This window comes from Nyctibius grandis, chromosome 10 (genome assembly GCF_013368605.1).
Source record: "Nyctibius grandis isolate bNycGra1 chromosome 10, bNycGra1.pri, whole genome shotgun sequence".
NCBI lineage: Eukaryota > Metazoa > Chordata > Aves > Nyctibiiformes > Nyctibiidae > Nyctibius > Nyctibius grandis.
The window spans coordinates 13,236,615-13,257,761 of NC_090667.1; the positions used below are offsets into that span (position 1 = coordinate 13,236,615).

At 56.2% G+C, this 21,147-nt stretch overlaps 1 protein-coding gene and 1 pseudogene across 1 annotated transcript in view; both read right to left on the reverse strand.

Moving 5' to 3' along the window:
* LOC137668053 (DNA-binding protein RFX7-like) overlaps positions 1–9,843 on the reverse strand; it is a 31,303-nt pseudogene extending 21,460 nt beyond the window's left edge.
* Positions 9,844–10,235: 392 nt separating this feature from the next.
* Positions 10,236–21,147, reverse strand: part of LOC137668055 (rootletin-like) — a 43,183-nt gene continuing 32,271 nt past the window's right edge. Inside the window, exons 21-33 of the mRNA XM_068409351.1 lie at positions 20,396–20,442; positions 19,922–20,110; positions 19,694–19,850; positions 18,873–19,011; positions 18,117–18,306; positions 17,880–18,036; positions 17,587–17,709; positions 17,375–17,487; positions 17,135–17,204; positions 11,150–11,165; positions 10,825–10,949; positions 10,422–10,612; positions 10,236–10,350 (exon numbers count right to left, since the gene is read on the reverse strand). Of these exons, the coding sequence (XP_068265452.1) occupies positions 10,236–10,350; positions 10,422–10,612; positions 10,825–10,949; positions 11,150–11,165; positions 17,135–17,204; positions 17,375–17,487; positions 17,587–17,709; positions 17,880–18,036; positions 18,117–18,306; positions 18,873–19,011; positions 19,694–19,850; positions 19,922–20,110; positions 20,396–20,442 (1,632 nt within the window). The remainder of the gene's footprint in view (positions 10,351–10,421; positions 10,613–10,824; positions 10,950–11,149; positions 11,166–17,134; positions 17,205–17,374; positions 17,488–17,586; positions 17,710–17,879; positions 18,037–18,116; positions 18,307–18,872; positions 19,012–19,693; positions 19,851–19,921; positions 20,111–20,395; positions 20,443–21,147) is intronic.

The following is a 21,147-nucleotide window of genomic DNA, read 5'->3' on the forward strand; positions in this document are numbered from 1 at the left end:
GTCCCTCCCAGTATGTTCCCACTTGCCACAAGAGTGGTCCCAGTGACTCGCAGTACATCCTAGTTGTACCCAACATGGTCCCAGTCACTCCCAGTATGATGCCTGTTGCAAACAGCATGGTCCCAGTGACTGCCAGTATAATCCCAGTAGGCCCAAGCATGGTCTCAGTCCCTCCCAGTATATCCCAGTTGCACCCAGCGCGGTCCCAGTCACTCCCAGTATATCCCAGTTACCGCAAGTGTGGTTCCAGTCACACCCAGTTAGATCCCATTTGCCCCAAGTGTGGTCCCAGTCACTCCCAGTATGATCCCAACTGCACCCAGCATGGTCCCAGTCACTACCAGTATGTTCCCAGTTGCCCCAAGTGTGGTCCCAGTCACTCCAACTATGATCCCAGTTGCCCCAATTGTGGTCCCAGTTACTCCCAGTATGATCCCAGTTTCCCCATGTTTGGTTCCAGTAACTCCCAGTATGATCCTAGATGCAATCAGCGTGGTACCAGTCACTCCCAATATGATCCCAGTTGCCTTAAGTGTGGTCCCAGTCACTCCCAGTATGACCCCAGTTTCCCCAATGTGGTTCCAGTCACTCCCAGTATGTTCCCAGTTACCCCAAGTGTGGTTCCAGTCACTCCCAGTATTATCCCACTTACCCCAAATGTCATCGCAGTCACTCCCAGTATATCCCAGTTACCCCACGTGTGGTCCCAGTCACTCCCAATATGATCCCAGTTACCCCAGGTGTGGTCCCAGTCACTGCCAGTATGATCCCAGTTGCCCCAAGTGTGGTCCCAGTCACTCCCAGTGTGTTCCCAGTTGCCCCCAGCATGGTCCCAGTTACTCCCAGTATATCCCAGTTGCACCCAGCGTGGTGCCAGTCACTCCCAGTATGTTCCCAGTTGCCACAACTGTGGTCCCAGTCACGCCCAGTCACTCCCAGTATATCCCAGTTACTTCAAGTGTGGTTGCAGTCACTCCCAGTATATCCCAGTTACCCCACGTGTGGTCCCAGTCACTGCCAGTATATCCCAGTTGCCTCGAGTGTGGTCCCAGTCAATCCCAGTATAGACCAGTTGTCACCAGTGTGGTCCCGGTTACTCCCAGTATGATCCCAGTTTACCCAGATGGTCCCAGTCCCTCCAGGTATGATCCCAGTAGTTCCAAACATGGTCTCAGTCACTCCCAGTATATCCCAGTTGCACCCTGCGTGGTCCCAATGACTCCCACTATGCACCACTTACCACCAGCATGGTCCCAGTCACTCCCAGTATGTTCCCACTTGCCAGAAGTGTGGTTCCAGTCACTCCCAGTATATCCCAGTTAACTCACGTGTGGTTCCAGTCACTCCCAGTATATCCCAGTTACCCCACGTGTGGTCCCAGTCACTCCCAGTATATCCCAGTTGCCCCAAGTGTGGTCCCAGTCGCTCCCAGTATATCCCAGTTACCCCAGGTGTGGTCCCAGTCACACCCAGTATGATCCCAGTTGCCCCAAGTGTGGTCCCAGCCACTCCCAGTGTGTTCCCAGTTGCCCCCAGCATGGTCCCAGTTACTCCCAGTATATCCCAGTTGCACCCAGCGTGGTGCCAGTCACTCCCAGTATATTCCCAGTTGCCACAACTGTGGTTCCAGTCACGCCCAGTCACTCCCAGTATATCCCAGTTACAGCCAGCGTGGTCCCAGTCACTCCAAGTATGACACCAGTTACCCATGTGTGGTCCCAGTCAATCCACTATGATCCCACTTATCCCAAGTGTGGTCCCAGTCACTCCCAGTATGATCCCAGTTGCCCCAAGTGTGGTCCCAGTCACTCCCAGTACGATCCCAGTTGCCCCAAGTGTGCTCCCAGTCGCTTCCAGTATATCCCAGTTGCCCCAAGTGTGGTCCCAGTCACTTCCAGTATGATCCCAGTTGCATCCAGCATGTTCCCAGTCACTCCCAGTATGTTTCCACTTGCAACAAGTGTGGTCCCAGTGACTCCCAGTATATCCCAGTTGTCCCCAAAATGGTCCCAGTCACTCCCAGTATGATGCCTGTTGCAAACAGAGTGGTCCCAGTGACTCCCAGTATGTTCCCACTTGCCACAAGTGTGGTCCAAGTAACACCCAGTATGATCCCATTTGATCCATGCGTGGTCCCAGTCACTCCCAGTATAACCCAATTGCACCCAGCATGTTCCCAGTCACTCCCAGTATGTTCCCGCTTGCCACAAGTGTTGTCCCAGTCGCTCCCAGTCACACCCAGCATATCCCTGTTACACCCAGCGTGGTCCCAGTCACTCTCGGTATATCCCAGTTGCCCCGAGTGTGGTTCAAGTCACTCCCAGTATGATCCCAGTTCCCCAATGTGGTTCCAGTCACTCCCAGTATGATCCCAGTTGCCCCAATTGTGGTCCCAGTTACTCCCAGTATGATCCCAGTTTCCCCATGTTTGGTTCCAGTAACTCCCAATATGAACGTAGATGCAATCAGCGTGGTCCCAGTCACTCCTAATATGATCCCAGTTGCCTTAAGTGTGGTCCCAGTCACTCCCAGTATGATCCCATTTGCCCCATGTGTGGTCCCAGTCACTCCCAGTATGATCCCAGTTGCCCCGAGTGTGGTCCCAGTCACTCCCAGTATATCCCAGTTGCCCCGAGTGTGGTCCCAGTCACTCCCACTATGATCCCAGTTACAGAATCACCGAATCACACAATGTCAGGGATTGGAAGGGACCTCGAAGGATCATCCAGTCCAACCCCTGCCGGAGCAGGGTCACCCAGACCATGTCACACGGGGATGGGTCCAAGCGGGTTTTGAATGTCTCCAGAGAAGGAGACTCCACCCCCTCTCTGGGCAGCCTTTGCCAGGGTTCGGGCACCCTCACCGGAAAGAAGTCTTTCCTCCTATTTATGCGGAACCTCCCGTGTTCCAGCTTGCACCCATTGCCCCTTGTCCTGTCAGGGATGTCACTGAGAAGAGCCTGGCTCCATCCTCATGACACTTGCCCTTTACATATTTATAAACATCAATGAGGTCCCCCCTCAGTCTCCTCTTCTCCAAGCTCAAGAGACCCAGCTCCCTCAGCCTCTCCTCAGAAGGGAGATGTTCCACCCCCTTCATCATCTTCGTGGCTCTGCGCTGGACTCTCTCTAGCAGTTCCCTGTCCTCCTTGAACTGAGGGGCCCAGAACTGGACACAATATTCCAGATGCGGCCTCAGCAGGGCAGAGCAGAGGGGGAGGAGAACCTCTCTCGACCTGCTAACCACACCCCTTCTAATCCACCCCAGGATGCCATTGGCCTTCTTGGCCACAAGGGCACACTGCTGGCTCAGGGCCATCCTGCTGCCCAGATGCAGGACTCTACACTTGCCCTTCTTATAGTTCATTAAGTTTCTCCCCGCCCAACTCTCCAGCCTGCCCAGGTCACTCTGAATGGCTGCGCAGCCTTCCGCTGTGTCAGCCACTCCTCCCAGTTTGGTGTCATCAGCCAACTTGCTGACAGTGCACTCTATTCCCTCATCCAAGTCATTCATGAATATATTGAACAGTGCTGGTCCCAGTACCGACCCTTGAGGGACTCCGCTAGACACAGGCCTCCAACTGGACTCTGTCCCATTGCCCACCACTCTCTGCCTTCTTTCCTTCAGCCACTTCACAATCCACCTCACTACCCCATCATCCAGACCACACTTCCTCACTGAGAAGTGTGTCTACCACCGTGAGACAGGGACCCAAAGAGCCGTTTTTACCCTTTGTCGAGAGGTTACAAGAGGTGGTTGAGAAACAAGTTTTTCACGCGGATTTGTCAGAGACATTGATAACGCAGCTCGTTAGGGATGATGCTAATGCTGATTGTCAAAAGATCATCGAAGCGTTACCAGGAGAACCAGATTTGAATGCTATGATAAAGGCAAAAGTGGGTGCTGGGGAACATAAGGCTCAGGTTCTGCCTGCGATGAGAACTCAGGTGCTACGGTGACATGTGCCACTTTAAAATGACCATGAGAGCGTGGTATGAGTTCTCAGAAATTAATTATGAGTTTTCAGAACTTAATGAAAGATGAGCAAACACACCGTGCTTTCTTTTCTCACCATCCAGCAGCTCTGCCTTTCTCCAGCAGGTGGTAGTGCAAACCCAGGTTCAATTTTTGTTTTCACAGAATCACAGAATCAACCAGGTTAGAAGAGACCTCAGGGATCATCGAGTCCAACCGTTGCCCTGACACCACCCTGTCAACTAGACCAGGGCACTAAGTGCCATGTCCGGTCTTGTCTTAAACCCCTCCAGAGATGGTGACTCCACCGCCTCCCTGGGCAGCCTCTTCCAATGGCTAATGACCCTTGCTGAGAAGAAATGCTTCGTGATGGCCAACCTGAACCTCCCCTGGCAAAGCTTGAGGCTGTGTCCTCTTGTCCTGTCGCTGGTTGCCTGGGAGAAGAGGCCGACTCCCACTTCACTACACCCTCCCTTCAGGTAGTTGTAGACTACACTAAGGTCACCTCTGAGCCTCCTCTTCTCCAGGCTGAACCCCCCCAGCTCCCTCAGCCGTTCCTCGCAGGTCAGACCCTCCAGACCCTTCCCCACCTTGGTCGCCCTCCTCTGCACTCGCTCCAACACCTCAACACCTTCCTTGAAGTTCGGGGCCCACAACTGGACACAGGATTTGGGGTGCGGCCTCACCAGTGCCGAGCACAGAGGGACGATCCCTTCCCTGGCCACACTAGTCCTGAGAGAGGCCAGGATGCCATTGGCCACCTTGGCCACCTGGGCACGCTGCTGGCTCACGTTCAGCCGCTGGCGATCAGCACCCCCGGGGCTCTTTCTGCAAAAAAACCTCCTTGTTTGCACCCAGAGGTGCATTTGCAAAACTAAACCAGACTTTAATGAGTGCTCCAGCTCTGGGCCTCCCGAACTTAGGAAAACCATTTGATTTGTACATGCAAGACTGCGTATTGCTCTGGGAGTGTTGGCCCAGAGACTGGGATCATGGAAAAGGCCTGTGGGATACTTTTCAAAGCAACAAAGACAGTGTCAGTAAGGGATGGCCAACACGCCTCCGAGCAGAGACCTTTATCAGGAGCAACACAGAGAAGAAACAATCCAGAAGACTCTTGGCAAATAGACTTTTCCGAATTACTGCGGCAAAATGGGTATCGGTATCTTTTAGTAACGACAGACACTTTCGCAGGCTGGCATGAAGCTTTCCCTTGTCGCACCAACAAGGCAAGAGAAGTAACAAAAATATTACCTAAGCAAATAATACTGAGATTTGGGACACCTCTAGGACTATCTTCAGACAGGGGCCCACACTTTATAGCAGAGGCTGTTCAAAATTTAGCTGAAGTGTTAGGGGTAAAATGGGACCTCCATATCCCACGGAGACCTCAATCAAGTGCAAAAGTTAAAAAAAAAAAAAGAAACAAAGCTTAAATAAACAGATGAGGAAAAATTTGCCAAGAGGCCCAGATAAAATGGTCGGGTGCTTTACCCTCAGCTTTGCTACGAATCCTAAAAGTAAAGGAAAGTTTCGTCCTTTTGAAATCATTTATGGTAAACCCTATCAGGTGACAGAAACAGGAGTTGATCCTGAGATCATGGGGAAACATCCGAAAGAATATGTTGTCTCTCTAGGAAAGGTTTTGTCCTCTCTCCACAGGTACATCACTGTGAGCGCACCACTATCCCTGGACGTGCCTGTGCATCAATACCAACCTGGAGACTGGGTGTACCTGAGGACGTGGGCAGATGAACCGCTAAAAGAGAAGTGGAAAGGACCTTTCCAGATGTTGCTCACCACCTACACAGCTGTCAAGCTCGAGGGAGTCACTCCGTGGATACATCACAGCAGGATCAAACCAGCCGCATCACCAGAACGGACTGTAAAACAAGAGGGACCTTTACGTTTAAGACTAACCCGGGGATCACAAGGTTCCGGGTTCTCTCCCTTGCAGTCATGTTCGGAAATGCAGAAATTGATACAGGTGGAGAGGCCAATGCAGACATAGATGAGAACTTAATTCTAACTCTGATACAAGGGTTTGGTAGAATGAACAATCTTACTGGTGTAACAGCCCAGTTCCTCCTTCAGCCACTCAGCCTGTCCCCTGGGATCACAAGTTGAATGGGGATTTCAAAGGTTCCTTCTACCAGGACTGACGGCTTTAGAAAATCGGATGCTAATAGAAAATCTAACGTGGCAAGTAGAATCTTTATCAAGAGCCCCTCAAAAGGGATTCCAAATTGTTAACAAACAGATCCAAGCCAATACTAAAATGACTCTGCAAAATAGACTGGCCTTAGACTTGCTATTAGTCAAAGAACAAGGAGCGTGTGAATACCTTAAGTTAGACAAAGAGCCCTGCTGCATCCACATCCCAAACATCACTGATAACCTGCAAGAGCAATTGGATAAAATGAAGAGAGCAGCAGAAGACAGCAGGGCAATCAGGGATGCAGCAGAAAATAGTTGGCTCAGCAAAATCCTGCAAGAATTAGGTGGATTGTCTCTAAAAGGATGGTTAGCCGCGTTGTTAGAGGGAATAGTTTATGTAGTTGTGATGATAGTTATTCTAGGGATCTGTGTGGGTTGTGTTAAGAGAATCATTGAGAAAAGTATATGGAAGTAGTGAGATAATAAATCTAACTGCTTCCAAAGGGGGGAATTGATACCAGACGGTTCAGTTCAGCAATGGTTTAGCACGAGTAGGCCTCGGGTTTAGCAACGGGTTAGCAAGAGCAGGCCTCGGAGCAGGCCTCAGAGGAGGCTCTAAAAGGCCTGCTCTGTGTTACCTTTACACAGAACAAACTTTCCCCTCAATAATTTTCCTTTTAGCTAGAATAAGAGAGAATAACAATAGGTTCTGAAGCAAACTGCATGTTTTGTAGATAGTGTTTGTTTATGGGATTGATAACAAGGTTCTAGTAGACAATGATTCATGCTGTTTACACTTAGTCTTAGAAAAACAAAGGTCTCTGCTAATTATAAAAGGGTCAAAAGACAAAAGTGTAGAGAACTTTGTGATGTCTAAATTAACTTGATTCATAAACTCTTGTGTCAGAGGAGAGAGAAAGTCCAAAACAAGAAGGCCTCGACCACGCTTGTGCACAAGCATGATTAAAGGGGGATTGTGACCCACAGAGCCCACCCCAGACCCTTCCCCAATTTAGTACGCGTGTGTAAAGACATTACCTAATGCAGCACAGACCGTGTTATGCAGAAGTGGTTTTTTTTGGAAGGGGTGGGCTCTTCTTGGAATTCTGTATATAAGGAGCAAGATTTTGTCCCTGGGTGTGCATGCGAGGAGGAGAGATCCCCCGTGCACCCAGCGCTGCAATAAACCAGTGTCGGCTTCTAAACTGTCATTGGGGTTAGAGAGTTTCCTTGGGTACTATTTGCCGGTAACAGGAGCAGTTCAGGGGGCATACGGGGAGCAGTAGAGGAGGGATGCTGGGAGGAGATGAAGGGTTGCGGAGAAAAGGACTCAGCACACGATCCCATGTGAATCCAGCAGAAGCCGTTTATCAGCAAACAAGCCCCTTTTTATAACATTTTTGCTTCTGTACGTGCAGAAGGGGGTTCAAAGGGGGATTTGGGGGTTCAGGGGGCATTTGGGGGCCCCCCACCTGCAGGAGCAGCGCGATGTCCTTGAGCACGTCCTGCTGGGAGGCGTCCGGGGGGAACAGGCGGTTGAAGCTGAAATCAGAGCAGACGTCACCACGGCGCTCGCGGCTCACGGGGGACGGGCAGGAGGGTTGGGGGGGGCCTAAAAACTCAACTTTGCCCCTCCAAATCCCCTAAATCAAGGGGATTCGCCCCAAAACCCCCTCTATTAAGTGGGGTCCCCCCCAATCCCGGGCAGGCACAGCACGAGGCTCCTCTCGTCGCCGGGGGGGATGTGGAGGGGGCCCGGCCCCCACTGCCGGCCCCGCTCCTGCGGCAGCACCGGCTGCGTGTGGCAGAACACCCGGATGGTGCCCTGAGGAGGGGGTGGCAAGGGGGGGGGATGGGGACATGGAGGGGGGACCCAGGGGACATGGGGGTTGTTGGGGACACCCCGGGGGGGGCGTTGCACACACCTGGAGCTCCTCGTTGAGCAGGTGGAGCGGTTCAATCCCCAGCGCTTGCAGCTGCTGCTCCCGCTGTGCCAGCGTCCGCTCCTGGGCCGTGGCCTCCCACTCCAGGGCCTGCGCCAGCTGTGCCTGTGGGGGGCAGTAGTGGGGGCGGGGCAGAAACCAGCCCCCACCGTGGGCTCCTGAGACCCCCCCTCACTTTTTGGGTGCAAAAGCTGCCAAATTGGTGCCCAACCCCCTCTTTCCTTTGCAGGGGGAAGGGGGGAGTCCCCCCAAAATGCCTCCCCCCCATAACGTACCTCTATGTTCTGCAGGCGGGCAGTCAGCTCCCACACGTGCCTCTCAGCCTCCTCCAGCGCCTGCTCCTCCTGCACCGCCTCCACCCTCAGCCGCCGGTTCTCGGTCTCCAGCACCTCGGCCTCGCGCCGCCAGCGGTCCCGCTCCTCCTCCACGTTCCTGGGGTTGGGGGGGGTTTAAACCCCACTTTTTGGGGGCACCCCGATATTTGGGGGTGGGGGGGGGGCACGCACTCACTGCAGGCGCCGGGCGAGGAGGCTCTCGATGGCCTCTTGCTCCACCCGCAGGGTCTCCAACTGGTGCTGGAGGTCACGGTTTTCAGCCTCAAGCATGCTCACCAGCTTCTGGCACCCTCCGAGCTGCACCTGCGGGTCGGCCACTTGGCCCCTGAGGTCCCCAAGGGGGCGTTTGGAGGCAGGGGGGGCACCTGTGAGGGGGACATGGAGAGGGGGGTTGGGGACATGGGGAGGGGGGCCCAGGGGGACATGGGGAGGGTGTTTGGGACACTATGGGGGTATTGGGGGAATGACAGGGGCAGCTGGGGACATGGGCGGGTGGTTGGGGACACTGCAGGGGGTGTTGGGGACATGGGACGGGAACCCAGGGGACATGGGGGGCTGGTTTGGGACACAGGAGGGGGGCTCAGGGGACACGAGGGGTTGTTGGGGACACCACGGGGGCAGTTGGGACATGGGGACACGGCAAGGGAGGGCCTGGGGGACACCGAGGGGGGAGCTGGGGACACCACGGGGACACGGGAGACATGGCAGGGGGGACCCTGGCGACATGGGGGGGGTTGGGGACACGGGGGGTTCGTTGAGGGGCACTAGGGGACGCAGTGGGGGGTGTCCCCTGTCACTCACCCCCCCGGGGAGCTGCTGGGGGGACGGGGGGGTGTGATTTACTGGGGAACGGGGCCCCGGTAACTCCACCCCGCACCCCGGTAACAGTCCCCCCACCCCCCGGTATAACGCCCCTGGTTATAACGTACCTGCTGTGGCCGCTGAGACGCCGGGTCGGGCCGGGGCGGCGGGGCCGGAGTCGGGGTCCCGGTCGGGGTCCCGGTCGGAGCCACCGGCCGTCTCCGTGTCGCCGCCCGTAGCCGCGCCCACAGCAACCGGACAAACCGCTGCCACCGCGCTCTGCCCCGGGCACCTTTAAACCGCCGAGCGCCGCGCGCTGATTGGCCGAGCCTCAACCAATCGCAGCCCTCGCTTTTGCCCCCACATCTTGCCCACCCCGTACCCTGCATGAACCCCTCGGTCCAGCACCCCCCAAACTGGGACCCTCCCCCCAAACTGGGACACCCCCCTCCTTGCATGAGCCCCCCCCAAACTGGGAGCCCCCCACAGCCCCATTCCTTGAGGAGGCCCCCCCCAACCCCCCCTCCCAAATCCTGCCCTGCCCACCCCATCGCAGTGTGTGTGGGGGGGGTGTCCAGCTTTGGGGGGGGCTCAGGAGGTTGGGGGAGCCCCAGCCGCGACCTCACCCCCATGGGGGCGGGAGCCAAAAAACCCCACTTTGGCCCCCAAAAATGCAACTTTGACCCCCAAAAAAACAACTTTGCCCCTCGAAAACCCAAATTAGCCCCTCAAAAACCCAACTTTGGCCCCCAAACACCCAACTTTGGCCCTCAAAAACTCAACTTTGGCCCTCAAGAAGCCAACTTTGCCCCTCAAAAAAAGAACTTTGCCCCCCAAATGCCCTAAATCAAGGGGAATCGCCACAAAACCCCCTATATTAAGTGGGGTCCCCCCCAATCCTGTGCCGGGACAGCACGAGGCTCCTCTTGTCACCGGGGGGGAAGTGGAGGAGTGCCCCCCAAATGCCCCCCCCATAACGTACCTCTGTGTCCTGCAGGTGGGCAGCCAGCCCCCGCACGCACCCCTAAGCCTCTCCCAGCGCCCGCTTCCGCCACGCCGCCTCTGCCTCCAGCTGCCGGATCTCGCTCTTCAGACCCTCGGCCTCGCGCTGCAAGAAGTCCCGCTCCGCCTCCAGGCTCCTGGGCTTGGGGGGGTTAAACCCCACTTTTGGGGGGGCACCCCGATATTTGGTGTGGGGGCACACACTCACTGCAGGCGCAGGGCGAGGTGGCTCTCGTGGGCCTCGTGCTCCCCCTGCAGGGTCTCCACCTGGTGCTGGAGGTCGCGGTTTTCAGCCTCAAGCACGCGCACCCGCTCCTGGCGCCCCCCGAGCTGCGCCTGCGGGTCGGCCGCTTGGCCCCTGAGGTCCCCAGGGGGGCGTTTGGAGACGGGGGGGGGCACCTGTGGGGGGGGACATGGAGAGGGGTGTTGGGGACATGAGAGGGGGGCCCAGGGGAACATGGGGGGTGTTGGGGACATGAGGGCACTCGCCTTTTGCACGGCCATTTATTTCCCCCCCCACAGAAAGGGGGGGCTCTCACAAAGGGGACGTGAAAGGGGAGTCCGGGGGACGTGGGGGGGTGGTTGGGGACTCGGGGGGTGGCTGGGGAGACCTTGATCTCCTGCAGCAGGTTGTGCAGGCGCCGCTGCTCCCCCTGCGCCTGCGCCCGCTCCTGCGCCGCGGCCTCCGCCTGCAGGTGGGCCTGGGCCACCCAGCCAATCAGCAGCAGTGTTATTGCTGTTGTGGGGGGCCTGGAGAGTGAGTGAACCCCCCCCATTAATTTTGGGGATCCCCCCCTTCAGCACCCCTCTGTTTTGTGGTCCCCCCCACATTTTTGGGGTCCCCCCAGGGTGATCATCCCCCCCCACTCCCTCAGGCTCTCCCCACAGCTCCCTCCCTCCCCCCTTATTTTGGGGTTACACCCTCCCCCCTCTCACCCCTTATCTGGGCAATCTGGGGTCAGGAGGGCGCTTTGGAGAGTTTGGGGCGATTTGGGGGTCAATGAGGAGATTTGGGGGAATTTGGAGGCTCTCGGGGCATTTGGGGACTCCAAGGGGGGAGATTTGGGGGTTGATTAATAAAACCAGCAAACCCAGAGACCCAGACTCTGCCAATCTTCTTTAACACCAATTGCCACCAGCATGGTCCCAGTCACTCCCACTATGATACCAGTTGCCCCAAGTGTCATCCCAGTCACTCCCAGTATGATCCCAGTTGCCCCCAGCATGGCCCCAGTCACTCTCTGTATGATCCCAGTTGCCCCCAGCAAGGTCCCAGTCAATCCCAGTATGATCCCAGTTACTCCAAGTGTGGTCCCAGTCACTGCAACTATGATTCCAGTTGCCCCAAGTGTGTTCCCAATCACTCCCAGTATGATCCCAGTAGGCCCAAGCATGGTCCCAGTCACACCCAGAATATCCCAGTTGCACCCAGTGTGGTCCCAATCACTCCCAGTATACACCACTTACAACCAGCATGGTCCCAGTAACTCCCAGTATGATCCCAGTAGGCCATAGCATGGTCACAGTCACTCCCAGTATGTTCCCACTTACCCCAAGTGTCATCCCAGTCACTCCAAGTATGACACCAGTTACCCCAAGTGTGGTTCCAGTCACTCCCAGTATATCCCAGTTGTCCCCAGCATGGTCCCAGTCACTCCCAGTATGATCCCAGTTGCACCCAGATGGTCCCAGTCCCTTCCAGTATGATCCCAGTAGTCCCAAGCATGGTCCCAGTCACTCCCAGTATTTCCCATTTACCACCAGCATGGTCCCAGTCACTCCCAGTATGTTCCCACTTACCCCAAGTGTCATCCCAGTCACTCCCACTATATACCTGTTGCCCCGAGTGTGGTCCCAGTCACTCCCAGTAGGATCCCAGTTACAGAATCACCGAATCACACAATGTCAGGGATTGGAAGGGACCTCGAAGGATCATCCAGTCCAACCCCTGCCGGAGCACGATCACCCAGACCATGTCACACAGGGACGCGTCCAGGCGCGTTTTGAATGTCTCCAGAGAAGGAGACTCCACCCCCTCTCTGGGCAGCCTGTGCCAGGGTTCGGGCACCCTCACCGGAAAGAAGTTTTTCCTCCTATTTATGCGGAACCTCCCGTGTTCCAGCTTGCACCCGTTGCCCCTTGTCCTGTCAGGGATGTCACTGAGAAGAGCCTGGCTCCATCCTCATGACACTTGCCCTTTACATATTTATAAACATCAATGAGGTCCCCCCTCAGTCTCCTCTTCTCCAAGCTCAAGAGACCCAGCTCCCTCAGCCTCTCCTCAGAAGGGAGATGTTCCACCCCCTTCATCATCTTCGTGGCTCTGCGCTGGACTCTCTCTAGCACTTCCCTGTCCTCCTTGAACTGAGGGGCCCAGAACTGGACACAATATTCCAGATGCGGCCTCACCAGGGCAGAGCAGAGGGGAGGAGAACCTCTCTCGACCTGCTAACCGCACCCCTTCTAATCCACCCCAGGATGCCATTGGCCTTCTTGGCCACAAGGGCACACTGCTGGTTCATGGCCATCCTGCTGTCCACTAGGACCCCCAGGTCCCTTTCCCCTACGCTGCTCTCCAACAGCTCTGTCCCCAACTCGTACTGGTACATGGGGTTGTTCTTGCCCAGATGCAGGACTCTACACTTGCCCTTCTTATAGTTCATTAAGTTTCTCCGCACCCAACTCTCCAGCCTGCCCAGGTCTCTCTGAATGGCTGCGCAGCCTTCCGCTGTGTCAGCCACTCCTCCCAGTTTGGTGTCATCAGCCAACTTGCTGACAGTGCACTCTATTCCCTCATCCAAGTCATTCATGAATATATTGAACAGTGCTGGTCCCAGTACCGACCCTTGAGGGACTCCGCTAGACACAGGCCTCCAACTGGACTCTGTCCCATTGCCCACCACTCTCTGCCTTCTTTCCTTCAGCCACTTCACAATCCACCTCACTACCCCATCATTCAGACCACACTTCCTCACTGAGAAGTGTGTCTACCACCGTGAGACAGGGACCCAAAGAGCCGTTTTTACCCTTTGTCGAGAGGTTACAAGAGGTGGTTGAGAAACAAGTTTTTCACGCGGATTTGCCAGAGACTTTGATAACGCAGCTCGTTAGGGATGATGCTAATGCTGATTGTCAAAAGATCATCGAAGCGTGACCAGGAGAACCAGATTTGAATGCTATGATAAAGGCTTGTGCAAAAGTGGGTGCTGGGGAACATAAGGCTCAGGTTCTGGCTGCGATGAGAACTCAGGTGCTACGGTGACATGTGCCACTTTAAAATGACCATGAGAGAGTGGTATGAGTTCTCAGAAATGAATTATGAGTTTTCAGAAATTAATGAAAGATGAGCAAACACACCGTGCTTTCTTTTCTCACCATCCAGCAGCTCTGCCTTTCTCCAGCAGGTGGTAGTGCAAACCCAGGTTCAGTTTTTGTTTTCACAGAATCACAGAATCAACCAGGTTAGAAGAGACCTCAGGGATCATCGAGTCCAGCCGTTGCCCTGACACCACCCTGTCAACTAGACCAGGGCACTAAGTGCCATGTCCGGTCTTGTCTTAAACCCCTCCAGAGATGGTGACTCCACCGCCTCCCTGGGCAGCCCCTTCCAATGGCTAATGACCCTTGCTGAGAAGAAATGCTTCCTGATGGCCAACCTGAACCTCCCCTGGCGAAGCTTGAGGCTGTGTCCTCTTGTCCTAGCGCTGGTTGCCTGGGAGAAGAGGCCGACTCCCACTGCACTACACCCTCCCTTCAGGTAGTTGTAGACTGCACTAAGGTCACCTCTGAGCCTCCTCTTCTCCAGGCTGAACCCCCCCAGCTCCCTCAGCCGTTCCTCGCAGGTCAGACCCTCCAGACCCTTCCCCACCTTGGTCGCCCTCCTCTGCACTCGCTCCAACACCTCAACACCTTCCTTGAAGTGCGGGGCCCACAACTGGACACAGGATTTGGGGTGCGGCCTCACCAGTGCCGAGCACAGAGGGACGATCCCTTCCCTGGCCACACTAGTCCTGAGAGAGGCCAGGATGCCATTGGCCACCTTGGCCACCTGGGCACGCTGCTGGCTCACGTTCAGCCGCTGGCGATCAGCACCCCCGGGGCTCTTTCTGCAAAAAAACCTCCTTGTTTGCACCCAGAGGTGCATTTGCAAAACTAAACCAGACTTTAATGAGTGCTCCAGCTCTGGGCCTCCCGAACTTAGAAAAACCATTTGATTTGTACATGCAAGACTGCGTATTGCTCTGGGAGTGTTGGCCCAGAGACTGGGATCATGGAAAAGGCCTGTGGGATACTTTTCAAAGCAACAAGACAGTGTCAGTAAGGGATGACCAACACGCCTCCGAGCAGAGACCTTTATCAGGAGCAACACAGAGAAGAAACAATCCAGAAGACTCTTGGCAAATAGACTTTTCCGAATTACTGCGGCAAAATGGGTATCGGTATCTTTTAGTAACGACAGATACTTTCACAGGCTGGCATGAAGCTTTCCCTTGTCGCACCAACAAGGCAAGAGAAGTAACAAAAATATTACCTAAGCAAATAATACTGAGATTTGGGACACCTCTAGGACTATCTTCAGACAGGGGCCCACACTTTATAGCAGAGGCTGTTCAAAATTTAGCTGAAGTGTTAGGGGTAAAATGGGACCTCCATACCACACGGAGACCTCAATCAAGTGCAAAAGTTAAAAAAAAAAAAAAAGAAACAAAGCTTAAATAAACAGATGAGTAAAAATTTGCCAAGAGGCCCAGATAAAATGGTCGGGTGCTTTACCCTCAGCTTTGCTACGAATCCTAAAAGTAAAGGAAAGGTTAGTCCTTTTGAAATCATTTATGGTAAACCCTATCAGGTGACAGAAACAGGAGTTACTCCTGAGATCATGGGGAAACATCCGAAAGAATATGTTGTCTCTCTAGGAAAGGTTTTGTCCTCTCTCCACAGGTACATCACTGTGAGCGCACCACTATCCCTGGATGTGCCTGTGCATCAATACCAACCTGGAGACTGGGTGTACCTGAGGACGTGGGCAGATGAACCGCTAAAAGAGAAGTGGAAAGGACCTTTCCACATGTTGCTCACCACCTACACAGCTGTCAAGCTCGAGGGAGTCACTCCATGGGTACATCACAGCAGGATCAAACCAGCCGCATCACCAGAACGGACTGTAAAACAAGAGGGACCTTTACGTTTAAGACTAACCCGGGGATCACAAGGTTCTGGGTTCTCTCCCTTGCAGTCATGTTCGGAAATGCAGAAATTGATACAGGTGGAGAAGCCAATGCAGACATAGATGAGAACTTAATTCTAACTCTGATACAAGGGTTTGGTAGAATGAACAATCTTACTGGTGTAACAGCCCAGTTCCTCCTTCAGCCACTCAGCCTGTCCCCTGGGATCACAAGTTGAATGGGGATTTCAAAGGTTCCTTCTACCAGGACTGACGGCTTTAGAAAGTCGGATGCTAATAGAAAATCTAACGTGGCAAGTAGAATCTTTATCAAGAGCCCCTCAAAAGGGATTCCAAATTGTTAACAAACAGATCCAAGCCAATACTAAAATGACTCTGCAAAATAGACTGGCCTTAGACTTGCTATTAGTCAAAGAACAAGGAGCGTGTGGATACCTTAAGTTAGACAAAGAGCCCTGCTGCATCCACATCCCAAACATCACTGATAACCTGCAAGAGCAATTGGATAAAATGAAGAGAGCAGCAGAAGACAGCAGGGCAATCAGGGATGCAGCAGAAAATAGTTGGCTCCACAAAATCCTGCAAGAATTAGGTGGATTGTCTCTAAAAGGATGGTTAGCCGCGTTGTTAGAGGGAATAGTTTATGTAGTTGTGATGATAGTTATTCTAGGGATCTGCGTGGGTTGTGTTAAGAGAATCATTGAGAAAAGTATATGGAAGTAGTGAGATAATAAATCTAACTGCTTCCAAAGGGGGGAATTGATACCAGACGGTTCAGTTCAGCAATGGTTTAGCACGAGTAGGCCTCAGGTTTAGCAACGGGTTAGCAAGAGCAGGCCTCGGAGCAGGCCTCGGAGCAGGCCTCGGAGGAGGCTCTAAAAGGCCTGCTCTGTGTTACCTTTACACAGAACAAACTTTCCCCTCAATAATTTTCCTGTTAGCTAGAATAAGAGAGAATAACAATAGGTTCTGAAGCAAACTGCATGTTTTGTAGATAGTGTTTGTTTATGGGATTGATAACAAGGTTCTAGTAGACAATGATTCATGCTGTTTACGCTTAGTCTTAGAAAAACAAAGGTCTCTGCTAATTATAAAAGGGTCAAAAGACAAAAGTGTAGAGAACTTTGTGATGTCTAAATTAACTTGATTCATAAACTCTTGTGTCAGAGGAGAGAGAAAGTCCAAAACAAGAAGGCCTCGACCACGCTTGTGCACAAGCACGATTAAAGGGGGATTGTGACCCCCAGAGCCCACCCCAGACCCCTTCCCCAATTTAGTACGCGTGTGTAAAGACATTACCTAATGCAGCACAGACCGTGTTATGCAGAAGTGGTTTTTTTTGGAAGGGGTGGGCTCTTCTTGGAATTCTGTATATAAGGAGCAAGCTTTTGTCCCTGGGTGTGCATGCGAGGAGGAGAGATCCCCCGTGCACCCAGCGCTGCAATAAACCAGTGTCGGCTTCTAAACTGTCATTGGGGTTAGAGAGTTTCATTGGGTACTATTTGCCGGTAACAGGAGCAGTTCAGGGGGCATACGGGGAGCAGTAGAGGAGGGATGCTGGGAGGAGATGAAGGGTTGCGGAGAAAAGGACTCAGCACATGATACCATGTGAAACCAGCAGAAGCTGTTTATTAGCAAACAAGCCCCTTTTTATAACATTTTTGCTTCTGTACGTGCAGAAGGGGGTTCAAAGGGGGATTTGGGGGTTCAGGGGGGATTTGGGGGCCCCCCACCTGCAGGAGCAGCGCGATGTCCTTGAGCACGTCCTGCTGGGAGGCGTCCGGGGGGAACAGGCGGTTGAAGCTGAAATCAGAGCAGACGTCACCACGGCGCTCGTGGCCAACGGGGGACGGGCAGGAGGGTTGGGGGGGGCCTAAAAACTCAACTTTGCCCCTCCAAATCCCCTAAATCAAGGGGATTCACCCCAAAACCCCCTCTATTAAGTGGGGTCCCCCCCAATCCCGGGCAGGCACAGCACGAGGCTCCTCTCATCGCCGGGGGGGATGTGGAGGGGGCCCGGCCCCCGCTGCCGGCCCCGCTCCTGCGGCAGCACCGGCTGCGTGTGGCAGAACACCCGGATGGTGTCCTGGGGAGGGTGCGGCAAGGCGGGGGGATGGGGACACGGAGGGGGGACCCAGGCGACATGGGGGTTGTTGGGGACGCCCCGGGGGGGCGTTGCACACACCTGGAGCTCCTCGTTGAGCAGGTGGAGCGGTTCAATCCCCAGCACTTGCAGCTGCTGCTCCCGCTGTGCCAGCGTCCGCTCCTGGGCCGTGGCCTCCCACTCCAGGGCCTGCGCCAGCTGTGCCTGGGGGGGTCAGTAATGGGGGGCAGGGCAGAAACCAGCCCCCACCGTGGGCTCCTGAGACCCCTCTCACTTTTTGGGTGCAAAAGCTGCCAAATTGGTGCCCAACCCCCCCTTTTCTTTGCAGGGGGAAGGGGGGAGTCCCCCCAAAATGCCTCCCCCCCATAACGTACCTCTATGTTCTGCAGGCGGGCAGTCAGCTCCCGCACGTGCCTCTCAGCCTCCTCCAGCGCCTGCTCCTCCTGCACCGCCTCCACCCTCAGCCGCCAGTTCTCGGTCTCCAGCACCTCGGCCTCGCGCCGCCAGCGGTCCCGCTCCTCCTCCACGTTCCTGGGGTTGGGGGCGGTTTAAACCCCACTTTTTGGGGGCACCCCGATATTTGGGGGGGGGGGGGGGGGGCACGCACTCACTGCAGGCGCCGGGCGAGGAGGCTCTCGATGGCCTCTTGCTCCACCCGCAGGGTCTCCAACTGGTGCTGGAGGTCACGGTTGTCAGCCTCAAGCATGCTCACCAACTCCTGGCGCCCCCCGAGCTGCACCTGCGGGTCGGCCACTTGGCCCCTGAGGTCCCCAGGGGGGCGTTTGGAGGCAGGGGGGGCACCTGTGAGGGGGACATGGAGAGGGGGGTTGGGGACATGGGGAGGGGGGCCCAGGGGGACATGGGGAGGGTGTTTGGGACACTATGGGGGTATTGGGGGAATGACAGGGGCAGCTGGGGACATGGGCGGGTGGTTGGGGACACTGCAGGGGGTGTTGGGGACATGGGACGGGAACCCAGGGGACATGGGGGGCTGGTTTGGGACACAGGAGGGGGGCTCAGGGGACACGAGGGGTTGTTGGGGACACCACGGGGGCAGTTGGGACATGGGGACACGGCAAGGGAGGGCCTGGGGGACACCGAGGGGGGAGCTGGGGACACCACGGGGACACGGGAGACATGGCAGGGGGGACCCTGGCGACATGGGGGGGGTTGGGGACACGGGGGGTTCGTTGAGGGGCAGTAGGGGACGCAGCGGGGGGTGTCCCCTGTCACTCACCCCCCCGGGGAGCTGCTGGGGGGACAGGGGGGGTGTGATTTACCAGGTACCAGGCGCCCCAGTAACCCCACCCCGCACGCCGGTAACAGTCCCCCCACCCCCCGGTATAACGCCCCTGGTTATAACGTACCTGCTGTGGCCGCTGAGACGCCGGGTCGGGCCGGGGCGGCGGGGCTGGAGTCGGGGTCCCGGTCGGAGCCACCGGCCGTCTCCGTGTCGCCGCCCGTAGCCGCGCCCGCAGCAACCGGACAAAGCGCCGCCACCGCGCTCTGCCCCGGGCACCTTTAAACCGCCGAGCGCCGCGCACAGATTGGCCGAGCCTCAACCAATCGCAGCCCTCTCTTTTGCCCCCACATCTTGCCCACCCCGTACCCTGCATGAACCCCTCGGTCCAGCACCCCCCAAACTGGGACCCTCCCCCCAAACTGGGACACCCCCCTCCTTGCATGAGCCCCCCCCAAACTGGGAGCCCCCCACAGCCCCATTCCTTGAGGCGGCCCCCCCCAACCCCCCCTCCCAAATCCTGCCCTGCCCACCCCATCGCAGTGTGTGTGGGGGGGGTGTCCAGCTTTGGGGGGGGCTCAGGAGGTTGGGGGAGCCCCAGCCGCGACCTCACCCCCATGGGGGCGGGAGCCAAAAAACCCCACTTTGGCCCCCAAAAATGCAACTTTGACCCCCAAAAAAACAACTTTGCCCCTCGAAAACCCAAATTAGCCCCTCAAAAACCCAACTTTGGCCCCCAAACACCCAACTTTGGCCCTCAAGAAGCCAACTTTGCCCCTCAAAAAAACAACTTTGCCCCCCAAATGCCCTAAATCAAGGGGAATCGCCACAAAACCCCCTATATTAAGTGGGGTCCCCCCCAATCCCGGGCCGGGACAGCACGAAGCTCCTCTTGTCACCGGGGGGGAAGTGGAGGAGTGCCCCCCAAATGCCCCCCCCATAACGTACCTCTGTGTCCTGCAGGTGGGCAGCCAGCCCCCGCACGCGCCCCTCAGCCTCCCCCAGCGCCCGCTTCCGCCACGCCGCCTCTGCCTCCAGCTGCCGGATCTCGCTCTTCAGCCCCTCGGCCTCACGCTGCAAGAAGTCCCGCTCCGCCTCCAGGCTCCTGGGCTTGGGGGGGTTAAACCCCACTTTTGGGGGGGCACCCCGATATTTGGTGTGGGGGCACACACTCACTGCAGGCGCAGGGCGAGGTGGCTCTCGCAGGCCTCGTGCTCCCCCCGCAGGGTCTCCACCTGGTGCTGGAGGTCGCGGTTTTCAGCCTCAAGCATGCGCACCCGCTCCTGGCGCCCCCCGAGCTCCGCCTGCGTGTTGGCCGCTTGGCCCCTGAGGTCCCAAGGGGGCGTTTGGAGGCGGGGGGGGCACCTGTGGGGGGGACATGGAGAGGGGGGTTGGGGACATGAGAGGGGGGGCCCAGGGGGACATGGGGAGGGTGTTGGGGACACGAGGGCACTCGCCTTTTGCACGGCCATTTATTTCCCCCCCCCACAGAAAGGGGGGGCTCTTACAAAGGGGATGTGAAAGGGGAGTCCGGGCGACGTGGGGGGGTGGTTGGGGACTCGGGGGGTGGCTGGGGAGACCTTGATCTCCTGCAGCAGGTTGTGCAGGCGCCGCTGCTCCCCCTGCGCCTGCGCCCGCGCCCGCTCCTACGCTGCGGCCTCCGCCTGCAGGTGGGCCTGGGGCTGCACCTGCTGCACCTGCAGGGGGAGAGTGATTTGGGGGGGGGACAGGGACCCCCATTACACCCCCCACAAAGGGGGGGCTCTCAAGAAGGGCCCCCACGCCAGAGCGATGCTCTGCGTGAAATCTGTCCTCCCGTAGCAGCTCAAGGGCCTCGAGTGGGACCCCCCCACCCGGCCAATCAGCAGCAGTGTTATTGCTGTTGTGGGGGGCCTGGACAGTGAGTGAACCCCCCCCCCATTAATTTTGGGGATCCCCCCATTCAGCATCCCTCTATTTTATGGTCCCCCCCAAATTTTTGGGGTCCCCCCAGGGTGATCATCTCCCCCCACTCCCTCAGGCTCTCCCCACAGTCCCCTCCCTCCCCCCCTTAGATTGGGGTTACACCCTCCCCCCTCTCACCCCTTATCTGGGCAATCTGGGGGGTCAGGAGGGCGCTTTGGAGAGTTTGGGGCGATTTGGGGGTCAATGAGGAGATTTTGGGGGAATTTGGAGGCTCTCGGGGCATTTGGGGACTCAAAGGGGGGAGATTTGGGGATTGATTAATAAAACCAGCAAACCCAGAGACCAGGACTCTGCCAATTTTCTTTAACACCAGTTGCCACCAGCATGGTCGCAGTCACTCCCAGTATGATCCCAGTTGCCCCAAGTGTGGTCTCAGTCACTCCCACTATGATCCCAGTTGCCCCAAGTTTGGTCCCAGTAGCTCCGAGTATGATCCC